The sequence below is a fragment of the Danio rerio genome, chromosome 7 (assembly GCF_049306965.1).
Source record: "Danio rerio strain Tuebingen ecotype United States chromosome 7, GRCz12tu, whole genome shotgun sequence".
NCBI classification, from domain to species: Eukaryota; Metazoa; Chordata; class Actinopteri; order Cypriniformes; family Danionidae; genus Danio; species Danio rerio.
Window position 1 is genome coordinate 65,358,462 of NC_133182.1, and position 16,413 is coordinate 65,374,874.

At 37.5% G+C, this 16,413-nt stretch overlaps 2 protein-coding genes across 5 annotated transcripts in view; both read left to right on the forward strand.

Moving 5' to 3' along the window:
- Nucleotides 1-3,348, forward strand: part of tbc1d19 (TBC1 domain family, member 19) — a 64,199-nt gene extending 60,851 nt beyond the window's left edge. The window contains 1 exon segment of the mRNA NM_200491.1: nt 3,067-3,348. Within this exon segment, the coding sequence (NP_956785.1) occupies nt 3,067-3,141 (75 nt within the window). The 3' untranslated portion in view covers nt 3,142-3,348.
- Nucleotides 1-16,413, forward strand: part of stim2b (stromal interaction molecule 2b) — an 860,843-nt gene that overhangs the window by 730,030 nt on the left and 114,400 nt on the right. For 2 of the 4 annotated variants that reach the window (XR_012382472.1, NM_001435951.1), the window contains exon 1: nt 11,339-12,213. The exons of the other annotated variants lie outside the window; for them this stretch is intronic. Coding sequence is in view for 1 of the 2 variants with exons in the window: in NM_001435951.1 (NP_001422880.1) it covers nt 12,078-12,213 (136 nt within the window). In the remaining variant the exon portion in view is untranslated. Of the gene's footprint in view, nt 1-11,338; nt 12,214-16,413 lie in introns of those variants that run through there. 4 annotated transcript variants of the gene reach the window in all.

The following is a 16,413-nucleotide window of genomic DNA, read 5'->3' on the forward strand; positions in this document are numbered from 1 at the left end:
GTTCCAGCTCAAATAACCACTCGTTACAACTGTGGACTGCAGCAGAGCATCTCTGAACACACAACACATCCAACCTTGAGGCGGATGGGCTACAGCAGCAGAGGACCACAATGGGTGCCACTCCTGTCAGCTAAAAACTGGAAACTGAGGCTACAAATCACACAGGCTCACCGAAACTGAACAAAAGAAAATTGGAAAAACTTTGCCTGGGCTGATGATTCTCAATTTCTTCTGGAACATTTGGATGGTAGGATCAGAATTTGGCGTCAGCAACATAAAAACATGGATCCATCCTGCCTTGAATCCACGGTTCAGGCTGGTAGTGGTGGTGTAATGGTGTGGGGGATTTTTTTTTGGCTTACTTTAGGCCTATAAATGCCACGGCCTACCCGAGTATTGTTGCTGACCATGTCCATTCCTTTAAGACCACAGTATACCCATCTTCTGATGGCAGCAGGAGAACGCGCCATGTCATAAAGCGTGAATTATCTCAGGGTGGTTTCTTGAAAATGAAAATAAGTTCACTGTACTCAAATGACCTTCACAGTCACCAGAACTCAATCCAATAGAGCGGCTTTGGGATGTGATGGAACGGGAGATTGGCATCATGGATGTGCAGCCGACAAATCTGCAGCAACTGCGTGATGCTATCATGTCAATATGGAGCAAAATCTCTGAGGAATATTTCCAGTACTTTGTTGAATATATACCACGAAGGATTAAGGCAGTTCTGAAGGCAAAAGGGGGTCCAACCCCGTACTAGAAAGGTGTACCTAATAAAGTGGCTGGTGAGTGTATATCAACCTAGAAAATAGCAACTTCCATACATCTCAGTACACAATGTAACTATAGAATCAGAGTCAAGCTCTACCAACAAAGCAAGCCAAAGGTGACTGTGACTAGGACTCCAATCTCCATCCTTGGGAGAAACCAAGCTCAGTCAGGGGACCATTTCTCCTCTGGACAAGTTAATGAAGAAAGTGGAGCTGCACAGTTTAGAGAACTTATCGGGAGCTTTTAGTTGGTCTTGGCATTACAGATTTTAGATGGTTGTGGGGATCTGTTTTGCAGATTATCTTCCCACTGAGGGCTTTGTTGAGAATCCGTCATGTGGGCTATGTATTCATTGACTGACTGTGAAAGATTATGTTGTGTTAATCATGGAAGTTGCAGAACCATGGTCTGGACTAGATTCAATGAGTATGTTGGTCTGATACACGGCTGTATGGAATACTTAATTCTGATTAGTCAATCACAACATTCCAAGATATGTTGTTCCAAGATAACAACCACTAAACTAATAACACAGGCTCATCCGGGACTCATCCTAAGTCATCATCTGGGAATAATCCGACCATCCGTCAGTTAATATATTTACATTTATACAGATGCTTGTCTGTTACATTGCTGTTTTTGGTTGTTTTGTGCCATCTTGTGATTGAATAATTTGAAGGTTAGTGTATGCTCCATTCAGCCATTTTCGCTTCTGATTTTAATTCAACAATTAATACACTATTATGGCTCAGAACAATGTTGTATATGTAATTTCTACATTTTGTGGAAAGTAGCCAATTGATAAGAAGAAGTAGAAAGTATATCCAGGTGGTTGTTTTTGCAAAATAAAGCCTTGAGGATGAGTAATTAATTACTGAAATTTCATGTTTGGGTTTGCTTAATCCTTTCACAGAGTATTAATCAAAAGGCAGTATTTAAAATAGGTATTGGATTTTAGTCCAATATTAAAACCTTTTTTTTTTCTGAAATAAGTTGTAAGAAGTTAGTTGTCATTCTATTTCTATTGTGTATTCATTTTGCACTTTAACAAACTTTGAGTTTTTTATTTAACCCAGTGGTTGAGTTAAATATATTTGGTGCTTTGATGGGGTATTTTTAACCTTTATTAGGTTATTTATTAATAATTTAACCAGTTGAGTTAAATATTTGGTGTTTTTGTTTAATTATTATTTTTAACTTTTATGTGGTTATTTATGTAATAACTCAACCATTCGTTTATTCATTCATTTTCTTTTCGGCTTAGTCCCTTTATTAATCCGGTGTCACCACAGCAGAATGAATCGCCATTTTATCCAGCACGTTTGCCTCACAGCAAGAAGGTTGCTGGTTCGAGCCTCGACTGGATCAGTTGGTGTTTTTGTGTGGAGTTTGCATGTTTTCTCCGTGTTTGTGTGGGTTTCTTCCGGGTGGTCCGGTTTCCCCCACGAGTCCTAAGACACATGGTACAGGAGAATTGGGTAGGCTAAATTGTCCTTAGTGTATGTTTGTAAGTGTGTATGGATGTTTCCCAGTGACGGGTGTGCGCTGTGTAGAACATGTGCTGGATAAGTTGGGGGTTCTTTCCACCGTGGCGATCTCTGATTAATAAAGGGACTAAGATGAAAAGAAAATGAATGACTGAATTTAACGCAATAATATTGTTGTTTATTTTTCATCAAACTACCTCTCCGTGTCGTGGTTTTTATTTCGATTTCACCATCTAAGAACATCTTTTAGAAGCTTTGGATGTGGTTAAAATCTATTGCACATTGTGGACACTGAGTGAAGTCTTATAGCACAAACAGCTCCATATTCTGCTCCATTAACACATGATTTTCTGCTTGCAGATTATAACCGTCTGCACTTTGTTCTGTTTCTTCATTGTTTGAGTCTTGATTTATTTTAACAAAAGTGTTTGGAACTTTAATGAAATAAAAATAAAGCATTTTCTATATTTTTGGAAACTTATTTATTTACACATCATAATTATAAAATGTATAGTAGTCCCAGTATTAGCAGCAATAGTAATACCAGAATGAAAATAAAATAACATTTAGTTAAAATAACCCAATGCCCTAATTATTGGGTTAAATTATATAACTTAATGCATTGGGTTAAAATAACCCATAGTCGAGAAGGTGCTATAATAACCTATAGTTGGGTTATATGTTGGGGTATTTTTAACCCAACTATTATAACAGAGTGTGATTTATTTTTGCTTATACGGTTCAGGGTTTATATTATTATTTATTTTTAATACAGTTTTTACATTTATTTTTTGTTTGTTCACAGGCTGTTCTTGCTGACCTCTCAACCTTGAAGGTGATGCCATTGCTGCAGATCTTTCTCTTCGCCACTTCCATCTGAACTATGAGTATTTGCTGCTGGGGGCTCAAATTCAAAATCTTATTTGATACTGCCTCTCACAATTCAGTAAATTTGCAAATAGATCAGTTGTAAATGCATTCATTTACAGTGGAGTGAATTAAAAGGCATTTGGTTGTTTTGCTCATAGTTTGAACTACAGGCAACTAGATATGGGAGAGAATAATAAATGATCTATATGCTGTGTAATATTGTCCTTTTAGATATGTTCACGCTTGTCAATGTTAAATGTGTTGATGACACATTATCTCTGCAAAACTGAGATAATACTGTATGTGACACTCGTATTGTTAAATATTAACAATAACTTTTTAAAATAACTTTATTGTTATTACTTTAAAAATACTTTTATTACTTCAAAAAAGTAAAAAGCTATTAGAACGAGCAGATGGAACACCAAAACCTACAAGAAAATAAAATTAGCTAAAAAGTCTAAACTTTAAACAAACTCTAAACAAACTCTAAACAAAAATAACAAGAACAAAATTACTAACATTGAAAACAATTGAACGCACACAATGACCATGCTGCACTTCATGCTACTTGGCTAAACACTTACTGTATACACTTAAAAACATGATTTATATTATAAAGAGCTTCTTATTGTAGGATATTTTAATGGTAAAAATTGTGCTAGAAACCATTGTAATGTAAGCTGTAAAGATATACTGTACACTGAGGAAGGCTTTGTGCCGGAACGTCTGTTTGTCTGTTATCACCCGTAAAATGTAAGAAAAAGTAAAATTAAAAACAGTATGAAGCAATTGAGTGCAAATCATTTCCTTCTTTTGAATAATAGTAACGATCAGATTAACGCACCAAACCAAAGAAGTAACTAAAAAAACTGCAAGCGCGCAGGACAAACTTCAGTAACTCTGCAGCTGTAAAGATATACAAATAAAGATTTCCAAGGATCTTTGGCAATGTTCAGGATCTTTGGCAATGTTCAGATTTTGAAATCATAATGAATGGCATCTATTGCGATTGAGATACTCAGTCTATGCCTTTGACTTAATATTCATGGATGACAGAAGCGGCTCGGAGATGTGTCTTTTACTTTTCCTATTTGCATAATGGTTGTTTTATGTGAGCCTCGAGATCCCCAAAAATGTTATTGATTTAATTAAATAGAAATTAATAATGATTGAAGTCACACACCAAATGAATGTTGTCGTTTTGTCTGTTTCTATCAAGAACACTCCACACATCTCTGCATGTGTGATAATGTAACTCGTATTTTAACTTTTTTATGCAAATTTTGACTTATTGAAGGTTACGTTTTAAATAAGGTAACTTAGTCATATTATTTTGTCTAGATCAGCAGCACTTCTGTATGGCTTTCTTCTGACTGTAGCTTTTTTTTTTTTTCAAGCAGTTTTCTGAACTGATCTAAGGCTGATTTTTAAACATCACTTGCTATTTATTTAATAAAAGTTGTTATAATTATAATGTGAACTGTTTACATTGTCTTTTTGAGACTTGAATGACTAATAGAACTTTGAATTCACATTTATTTCAGGAGAACAAACATCTGTACTTGCATTTTTAATACATGTCTGCAAGATCTATCTGTCTGTCCGTTCGTCCATCCGTCTATCTATCTATCTATCTATCTATCTATCTATCTATCTATCTATCTATCTATCTATCTATCTATCTATCTGTCTGTCTGTCTGTCTGTCTGTCTGTCTGTCCATCTGTCTGTCGTATTATCCATCCATCCATCCATCCATCCTTGTCTGTATATTGTATTATCCATCCATCCATCCATCCATCATATTATCGATTCATCCATCCATCCATTATATTATCTATTAATCCATCCATTCATCTATCTTATCATCCATCCATCCATTTGTCTATAAATTGTAATATCCATTCATCCATCTGTCTATATATCGTATTATCCATCCATCCATCCATCTGTCTATATATCGTATTATCTATCCATCCATCCATCCATCCATCTGTCTATATATCGTATTATCCATCCATCCATCTGTCTATATATCATATTATCCATCCATCCGAAGTGTATGAGTGTGAATGTGAGTGTATGGGTGTTTCCCAGTGATGGTTTGCAGCTAGAAGGGCATCTGTTATGTAAAACATATAATCTGGATAAGTTGGTGGTTTATTCCACTGTGGTGACCCCAGATTAATAAAGGGACAAAGCCAAACAAAAATAAATGAATTAATGTAATCTTTTAACCGTATATAGTACATGTACATCACAGAGACATCCATTCGATGTTTGTATTTACAGCTGGATGATCTATTTATTAGTGCATTTGGTCATCTGCAAAATGTCTATTAGAGAGGCGTTTAGATTTTTAGAACCAGTCTTTAGGATGTTGAAATTTAGAATTTGAACAGGGCAGATGTTTTCCAGACCAAGCGATCTTGTAAATACATCTTGCAGATTGGTGTGTGCTGTCATGCGCAGTTTGTCTCTATTCTTCATGCCATTAAACAGCTTTGCATTGCTCTTTGTGCATTTGAGGCTTGGCCTTGTATATATTTATGGTAGTTTTTTAATTATTGTAATGGTTTGAGAATATGTTGTGCTTTTTTTACTGAAATGAACTAAAATCAAAATAGTGAGAAAGAAATAGAACATTAGAAGTACATTTTATTTCATTATTTTTAGTTTATTTTCCAAAGGTCTGCCAACCATACATTCTCATGATAGTTAAAGCAATGCAACAGTAAAATCAGACACATGCTTGCATTTAAAGACATGAATAACACCTGACTGGCAGATTCATTATTATTTTGTAAACACTGTACAGTGCGTTCAGTCCTCTGAAACCCTGCATCCTTCATAATCCTCCAAGTTGACCCCAGCTTATAAACTCCAGTGGCTCTCTGACATCTGCTCTGTCTATTCGCCTGCCCCTCTCATTCCCTCTGCCCCTCATATCAAATTATGCCACTCGTCGGTTTTCTGCCCTGCTTTTTCGCTCCCCGTTGCCTCACTCTGGTCTCTCGGTACATTCACCACCTGTTTACACAACTTCCCACGCCCTGTCCCGTTATTACAGTCCCCATGGAAGCATTGCACCTCTAGCGGTCCCGCAGTGTTCCTCCATGAAACATTGCTTGTAGACAGGCAATATCACGTTTCCACTGCCTCTCTCTTGAACACCTTTATATATTTAGACCCGTGTAATAACTGCCACTGCCCTCCTGTCCCGCTGATACAGTTGAAACCATTATGCAGGAACTTGAAAGCACTTGCTTGAGTGGATTAATTATCTGTGATATCATTATAAACTATTATTAACAGTCAATTGAACTCTTGACAAATGCTAAATGTCATCAAAGCTTATAAAAACTTTGTATCAAATAAAGATTTTAATATTTAAGGAAAGTGATATATACAGTAATGTAAGGATTTTACTTTATTTTGAATGCGCAATGTGTGATTTAAAACTGGACATGCAAAGTGTTTGTTAGGGTTTACCCAACCCTTGCTCCAGTGGTATCAGTGGTTTTGTAATTTATACTCATGCCTAAAGGCTTGGATGAAGTTAGTTTACTTACTTTTGCCTTCAATTTGTTTAGAAAAAAACACAAAAAAAAAACAAAAACAAATTGAAGGACAAGTATATTCTTTTGAGTGTGTAACAGGGGTATATGCAAGCTTTGGGATATACTACTTCCTTGTTAACAGATCGTTATGTTGCTTAGTTATGAGCCCTGTTAAATTACACATCATCCACATTTCTGTCACATTTAATAACCTACCTTATTGGAGAAGCAGCAGCAGGTTAATCTGCCATTTGTCAGTCTTTCATGTAGAGAAATCTCCTCAGGGCTTTGAATAATTCTGCATTCAGATGTTAATGTCCAAACGGGTCTTTAAACAAGTTCAGTATTGTTGCAGATGAAATACATTGAATGGGCTGGAGATTAATTAACAGTCATACAAACATCTTTCCTGAAGACTCTCTATGGTTCGATTGGGCTCACAGATACTCCATGTTTGTAGTTTATTTACACTTTTCACCCACATTTGTAGTTCTAATCAAATACGTCCAACAGGTTATGTATTGTGGGTAAAATCAGTGGTTAGAGTATGAACGCTTCTACACTTAAATTTTTCACCAGAAATAGTAAACCATCCAGGAACCTTTGGCATACTTTTTTTTTTTCAACATACTACGATTTGTGACATACTAATTCTATTTTCAAACACTATTTAGGATGGATATTTTGCTAATTGGGACCAGCGATGCTGAAATCATGTTCATGGATACGCTAAAGCAGGGATTTCAAACTTTAATTTAACACACCTGATGAAACTAATTGAGTCCTTCAAGCTTGTTTGAAACTTGCAGGTAATGCCTAGTTCAGACTGCGTGATTTTAGCCCCGATTTTGGCTCGCCGACAGGTTTTGAGAAATCGCCGACAAATGCCTGAAATCACAGGCAAATCGCTGCTCGTGCACGTGAGTGACAATCACACAGTATGAACTTTCAAAGACGCGATCTGAGAGAATCGCCGATGAGTCGCCGATGCATGCGAGATATTTGGCGTGCTAAATATCTGGAGCTGTCGGCGATTCAAATCATGCTGTGTGAATTGAGTTTGGACTGAAAGTAACATCAGCCATCGCCTACAGCCAATGAGAGAGCAGCTTTCACTTGTGTGTGCGTGTGTGTATACCTGCTGCAGGCCAGCGGGAGGCTGGGCCTGGGGGAGAAGGTAAAAGCGCTCTTTTTCGGTTTATTTGGACCCACGAAATGGAGGAAAAACTAGTGGAGGTTTGACAGGACTCAGGAGCACCCGTGTCTGTTTGACGTTTCATACAGAAAGAAATTAGTTTATTATCAACGTTGAGGAGAAATGGCTAATTCTCTTTAAACCCAGGTGAGCAAACATGTACATGTTCTACCCCATTAAAGGCTTCTTTCTCATTATGTAGTTAATAACAAAAGACATACTACGTGTTTTTGGCTGTGAGATGTAGTTTGGGCAAAGTTGTCAGCGATTCTTCCTATAGTAAACTCATGCAATCTGAAAGCCCCTGTCGCCGATCCATCTTGCAGAGTAAACAAAGCAGCGACGAAACGCAAGCCCAGATAGTCATGCAGTGTGACAACATCTGTGACACGACTACTTTGAAAATCATGCAGTCTGAACTCGGCATAAGTGTGTTGAAGCAGGGTTGGAACTAAACTAGTGTGGCCCTCCAGGAACTAAGTTTTACATCCCTGAGCTAAAGTATTCATAATGTATTATCATGGTAGTTTGAAGCAGAGTAAAGCCCATCACACAACCTAAAGCTGTGGTCACACTGGGCCTTTCCTCCCATAGACTTCCGTTCATACGCACGTGAATGCGTCAGACTGGAAATTCAGGGTCATGCATTAAGTTTCGCAGTTTCGCAGCTTGGTGAACTCTGACCTGCGAAATCGCATTACTTGACTGCATGAGACCAACTGAGGATCAAAACATGACCTCTCTGGACAGAAATTTAAAACATGGAGCAATCGCTTGCTTGTTTAATGCCTAATAATCTTGTTTATTCCCACCCCTTTTCACAGTGCTGCACGACAGAATTTCGCATTATCAAATTCTAGTGTGACCGCAGCTTCAGTGTGCGCTTGAATTGGAATGAGAGCACTAAAGCAATTGCTAACGAGAGACAGGGTGTGAAGTGGCACGAAAGGAGTAGAGCTTTCATTATGGCCACAGTCAACTGCTTCTGGCTCTACCAGTTATGATCACACACTCTCAGAAACCAAGGTACAAGAGCCTGAAGTGTCTTTTCAAAGGTACACATCAGTACCCAAATGCACCTAAATGTACCTTTGAAGTACCAATATGGACTTCCTCAGGTACAAATGCATACCTTTTCAAAAGGTACTGCCGCAGTGACAGTTCTTGTACTTTTAATTCTGAGAGTGCATGGGGAAGAAGCAGTGAAACAGCATGCTAAATACATGTTCAAGTTGTGTTATTATACAGCTCTGTGCAGTCTAATAAAATGTACAACAGTATCTTGGGCGCATCTCCGTTTGCTTTAAAAAACAAACTGGAAATCAATGGTATAATAAGCATGATACAGGACTAGTTACAATTGCTAATTTCTCTTTGGGCATTCTGTGAAACATTTGGAAAATGATTAGTTGGTTATTACATTTGGCTACATAAGTCTGCAGAATATATAACTCTGTTCAGGCCTGGATTGGCTAATCGGGAGCACCGGGAGAATTCCCGGTGAGCCGGTCCGTTTTTTGGCCATGGGGGTTGGTGTCCCTAGCTGCTTGCACTCTCAGCAGTTGCACTTTTTTATTTATTTATTTATTTGACCATAGCCACACTATTTTTAATCATTATTTTGCCGCAGCCCTGCTCTTTTTATTTATTTATTTATCATTCCACCCTAAACAGCGGCACCTTAGTGAATATTAATTAATATTAATGAATATTACACCTGCTCAATGAAAATCAGATGATTCACTACATTAATAATCTGACATAACTTGATCATAAATCTAAAAAGGGGAGAAAAAGAGTAGACATCAATAGCAGCAGATAACAGTGCAATACTTATTTTTTTATCCTGAACACATCATCTTAACAATGATATCTTGGTCTAGTGGTTAGCATGTTGCGTTACAAAGCCGCCGATCTGAGTTCGACCCTCACCAGGATAATTTTTTTTTTTTTTTCATTTTTAGTGTTAAGACATATAATACTGTTTGGGTTACTTATGTAGGGGTACATATTTTTGTGTGTGTGTGTGACGACCGTTACAAAGGACTGGAAATCTATAAAGAATTAATGTTCTCATATTTATGAAAAAATGTTTGAAGCAGCTGTGTCCTTGAAAAAGACGTGTTAGTGTCATTAGAAACTGAATTGGAAATAACGTTATTTTAATATTGTCAGTCGTTGTTGACTGAGGTGGGCTGGTCTAAGGCTTGAAACTCCAGAGCTAAAAGGGAGTCCCACTCCGGCTCTGACTCTGTTTATTGTTTATTTATTTTTTAAATATATTTTAATGATTTAATATCCAATTTAAAGGGATAGTTCACTCAAAAATATTGAAGGCATTTACTCACCCTTTACCCTACTTGTTCCATACAAGTTAGATTTGTTAACACAAAAGAAGATACATTGAAGAATTGCAAATTGATTTTTGGATTTTAATTTTGTGGTGAACTATCCCTAATATATTTAAAGTAGGTCATGGGTGTCATCAGGCCACTTTTAGGGGGGCTTTAACCCCCCTTATTACTACTCACCCCACTAAAACTTTCGCGATTAGCTCATGTTGATTTTTTGAAGCTAAAACTAAATTATCGCCTCAATCCCCTTTAAATTTTTTTACGAAAACATTGACAACTCAAATGGCTATGCCTGTCTATGCAACCGTGGAATACTGCTAGATTAGTATACAACCCTACCATATTAGTCAATACACAAATAAGTGTATACAATGCAATATAAGTGTATTAATATTTAAGTATGTGTACACACACACAAACACACACACACACACACACACTTTTTTGAAAATCCTAAATTTGCTCTTGGAATAGGCCTATACTGTATCTCATGCCATATTATATAAAGAAAAATGTGATTTAAAGAAATGTATAATTACAATAAACTTGCAACTGGTAAACCACGTCCACATTTGTCGGGAAAACTCCCTGTAATGCTTCACCTGTAAAATATTCCAGGTGAAGATCATCCCAGAACCCAAAGAGAGCGGCTATTATTTCCTGCCTGCTCCAGACCGCGGTCTGTCTTTTCAAAGCTCACGTCTTTCTCCCGCCCTCAGCCAATAGGATTCTGCCATGTTGGGACCGTTCAGCCAATCACAGGCCACGGCGAGGAGGAAAACTTGGAAGATTTCCTGACTGTAAATTAGTGCGTGTCCGCGATGGGAGAAATAAAAGTGGGAAGTGATGAACAATAGCGCGGGCTGTATCCGGGTGGCGCCAGCATTCCCGAGGAACTTTAGTGCTTTTCTTTGTGCATACCGATAGTGAAGGCAAGCACACACCGCTCATTGTTGCCGCACAGCCCCATTCACTCCAAGCACCGGCTACTGCCTTTTGAGTCATATGAGAGTTTAAGGCGAGAACGCCGGAATCAAACAGCCGGCGGCGTCCTGTTGTCAAATGATTTGCATACGGACTTCCGCCCCCTGAATTTAGTTTCTGCATCAACTAGCAAAACACTGGGGCAGACCTGAGCCCTCGTGTCAGGCGCAGATATGCGGACTTGACATTTCAACTCGCTTGATATTTGGACATGAACGGCACACGCGTGTATTTCGGACGGTCCCGCTGGATTCGGATTAAACGGCACATTGGGATCTGACACTTTCGCTCTCAGAGGCGTTTACTATGCTGGATATTCGCCGGCTCCTGTGGATGTAACAGACTTCCAGTGTAGAATTGGGATATTGGCTCGATCTGTAGCAGGAAAATGCGTGTTTTCATCTCCCGTGGGTGTTGATTTAAGACAGGGGATTCCTTGTCGTGTCTGTTTGGATCCTAAAGTGGGATACAGGCAGATCATCCAAGCCAGTTCGGTGTCTGATGTCTGAATGCTCTGATGTCTATTTCAATGTGTCATATTAGAAGAGTTGACCATCTCTTTTGGATGGAGTTTTACCTCGCGATCTTCTTTTGACGTCTTGGACAGTCTGGATGCATTTTTAGCTCGTTTTTTTAGGTTGGATTACTTCTTTTTTGGGGCTACTTTACCTTTTGTTTTAGTAACACAGGTTGGATATCGGTTTGTGTTGTTTTCATTTCGCTGCTTTCTGTGTAACTACTGTTGAAATCACACTTGTGATTGTTTGACAATCCGCAGGGTGAAAACACTGTGTGGTCTCTGTTTGTTTATTTATTGATTCATTGTTGGTTGAAAGCTTTTTTTGCACACAATGACTTTCTTGTCGGCGGCAGCGGTTCTGTTGCTGCGTGGTCTCGTCATCTCTGCGGTATTGGGTTTGGAGAGTTCACTCACGAGTCATCTGGCGAACCGAGTCACTCCTGACCCAGCAGCTGTTGCTCCCACAGGTAAGACCCACTCAATCATAACAAATCGATCAACGCATCGTCTTCTTTAGAGGCTGCATGTTTTAGCAAGGGCTATGCCTTCAGAAAACGCGTAGATGCTCGGTTGATGAGGGAAATGTTGTCACGTCACGGTACCGTAGGTTCTGGTGTTATGGATCTGATAGACTCGCATCACTTATGTGGAAGATTCTAGAGAATGCAATTCGATCCTCCGCCTGTGTGTCTGCCTGTGAAAGTGATGAAGGTCAGGACATCCTCATGGAATTCCTGCTGTTCCACCAATAAACGCTTGGCAGGAGAGAGCAGGAGGAAACCCCTCCACACAGCACTGTCATCAGGCAGGACCTCCATCCAGAGAAACCTCCAGATGGGCTTTTCCATGGCCACTGGATGATAGGATGCTGTTTAAATGGCTTTCAATGAAATTTATTTTAAACAATATTTACAAAATAATTAAAACAGTATATATGGTTATAACATATTTATTAACCAGCCTGCCTCTTGTAATCATGTTGTTGTTGTTGTTATTATTATTACTTAAGACTAGCACGTATAAGTCTTTTTTTTTTTTTTTTTGGTAATAAATAATTATATATTGAATTAGATACTTTTTAATAATGACTAGTTGGTATTCAGTCAGGCACCCATTCTGCTAAACTGAAAAAAAAATTGTAACCCACAGATGTTTTACTGAAGTGATTTTACTGAAGTGTGTAACTTAACAATTGCTGAAGCAACCTCAATACATTAATTTAGACCAGTGGGCACCAAACTTGTTTCTGGAGGGCTGGTGTCCTGCAGATTTTAGCTCCAACCCTAATCAAACAAACCTGAACAAGCTAATCAAGGTCTTACTAGGTAACCTTAAATCACCCAGGCAGATGTGTTGAAGCAAGTTAGAGCTAAACCCTGCAGGGACACCGGCCCTCCAGGATCGAGATTGGTGTGCCCTGATTTAAACCATAGAAGTGAGTTTTATGGGTTAAATTATGTACAAATAGCTCTTTAAGATACCAATTGGTTTTAGTTTTACAAGCAACAGTTCAATAGAGGTACAAGTTGAATAAACATTGTGATTTGTAGTTAGAAAACATGAAAATGGGTCTTAAAAATAGCCACTAGCTGATATAAGGACATTTAAAATTCCACGAAAGAAATTACTGCACACAATATTTTCAAAATAGCTGAAACAGTAAATATTTAGTTATTAACACAACTCTATAGGCATAGTTCCCTTTACATATTTTAATAAATAACAAGTAGTTAAGTTACCTTTTTATGTTTACTAGTAACATCTAGGTATACGATTCTGAAGGCATGATAACCTTGGATAAAAATACCATGTTTCATGCTATCATAGTATTGTGATCAATGCTCTAAAATAAGCACTTTTTACGTGTCTGGGCAAAACAAAAATACATCTTTTTTTTTTTTCTCCACACAAAATATTATATTTTAGGAAACGTGTCAGGGTAAATGGTTAAAATAAATCATTGACTTCTGCTCTCTTCATTTATTTCTTTTCTTTTCAACTTAGTCCCTTTATTATTCTTGGGTCGCCACAGCGGAATGAACTGCCAACTTATCCTGCATATGTTTTACGCAGCGTATGACCTTCCAGCTGCAACCCCTTTAGTGGGAAACACCCATACATTCTTAATCACACACATACACTACGGACAATTTAGCCTTTGTCCTTGCACTTTCGAGGTAAACCGGAGCACCGGGAGGAAAAAAACATGCAAACTCGAACTAGCAACCTTCTTGCTGTGAGGTGACATACCTACTGCGCCAACGCGTCCCCCCCTGCTCTCTTCATTAGTTTCAAAAACACAGATTTGTTACAAAACATCAAAATACATTAAAACCCTTACATTTGCTTTAGAGTATAATAGAACATTTTGGCGGTTTTAAAATCTTATCTTTTAAAAACTGTGGTATACTTTGAAACCAGTTATCGTCTCATGCCTAGATAAACCAGCACATTATTTTTAGTTAGCCACTGTTGAACCAACTTTGTTAAAAAATGCAAAGGTAAATTGCAGTGGTAAATGAACATATTTTTTATTTATTATATATTTATTTTTGCTTGTTCATCAGGTGCTTGTACAAAGGTTTTAGTTACTAGTAATTATTCCCAGACTTGTAGTCAATGGAGTGGTTTTGGTTTGATTATTGAGGTGTTGAAGTGCAGGTGTGCTTGATTGATTGGTTTATTTTTAATGACCATATTTGCAAGTAGACATTGAGAATTTGTAATCTCAAGTGTTGAGTTATGGGTGCAGATGGGTTACCTCCAGCCCATTCACACCACAAACTACATCCCTGCTCACAGTATCTTGTCCATTCAAACATTATTTTTTTGGTCTGCTTCTGTTGTTTTTTTGTTTGTTTTTTTGCAAGATTGGTCTTTGGCAAAGCAAAAAGTTATTGTGGGTATAAAGAAAGTGAGAAACAACTCGACAGAAAGAAAACTTTAAAAATACTGAAATATTAGGTTTTCATATTAATTGATCTGCCTAACTGTGTATCTGTTGCTTGTGCTCATGCAATGTTGTTGTCATGGATGGGACAACTGGAAATATTCTGTAGTATTTACTCCAGAAAAAAACAAACAAAAAGCGCTCTGGGGTAAGCTCAAATGTATGGTCGGTGCTCTTTGGGTAAGGGATTCATCAAAACAGCAACAAGAATCAGTCCAAGGCACTCGAATAAAATGAAAAAATTAAAAAGCCTTTATTCACATGGCTAAATCTCTAAAAACCTACGCGTTTCGGCAGAAGTCTGCCTTATCAGGGTAACCAGTTTACCCTGTTGAAGGCAGACTTCATTTTTTTTTCACTTTATTCGAGTGCCTTGGACTGATTCTTGTTGCTATACTGTAGTATTGCCTGGAGTTTATAGGCCAACTAATAAAAAAGTCTTTTAAATCTTTAAAGAAAGATTATTCTGTTCATCAAGGAAGCATTTTACAAAATATATGGTAAATATTAAATAACTGCTTTCTTATTGTACGTAGTTTCAAATGCAATGATTACTCCAGTCGTTATAGCTTTTCATTACTATTACCAATAATAATACAAATATTAATAACAATAATTAATACTGAAGCGATTTCTGAAGGATCATGTGACTGAAGACTGGAGTAATGAAGCTGAAAGTTCATAATTAAAATCACTAGAATAAATGATTGAATTAAATATTAAACTACTGTTGAACCGTTATTTTATAGCACAATAATGTTTCACAGTTTTACAATGTGTACTGTATTTTTAATGATATATATGCATCTTTGTTGAGTAGTAGAAGCTGATTTTAAAACATTTAAAAATCCTACTGACCCCAAACTTTTGACTGGTAGTGTACATATGAATGCATGTGTGATCACCACAAGAAGAACATTCTAATAGAGGTTACAGTCCATCAATTAAATATTAAACACCTAACATATTATAAACACCTTCAATATTAAACCCCTAAAATAACCTAAACAAAGACATTATGTAGTTTACGCATTATGCATAAACAAACCACAGTGTTTTAGTCAGTCTATTCTGGTTCATAACCTCACAGCTGTTTTCCCAATATTAGTCATGCCTTTAATGACAGTGGATCATCTCTGACGGGCAGCGGTCTGGTCAGGGCACTTGCTGAGGACATGGATCGCTGTCTCTACAGAGCGCAAACTGCTCGCATGATGAATACAATCCAGATCTGTGGTCATACAGGAATGCAGGCTTAATCAGAAGAGTAAATAACCTGCTCGGAAATGGCAATTGACTCAACAGAAGTGAAAGCTCGTGGACAAATTATTTTAGCTGCTGCCTTAGTTTAGTGCGCTCTAATGGACACTTCATGCACACTTGATTAAACACAATGAGTGCACTTCTGTTCCCTGCAACAGCAAACTTTGAGTTAAGGATTTTTTTTGTTGTGATTATAAGAGAGTTGTCATCTGGGGCTCTGTTAATTCTGACTTTTTAAGGAGGTTGTTGCATTAACAACACTGTAAAAATGCTTCCTTCATGTTGTCCTAACACAAATCAATTAAGTTAACCTAATCATTTTTACAAATTTAAGTGGATTAAACATAAAACAATTGTTCTCCCAAAAAAACATTAAGAATTGTGTTTTTTCAACTCATTTTAAATAAGTAGTTTAAACAAGCAGTAGGGATTTTTTGCCAATATCAATAACTAA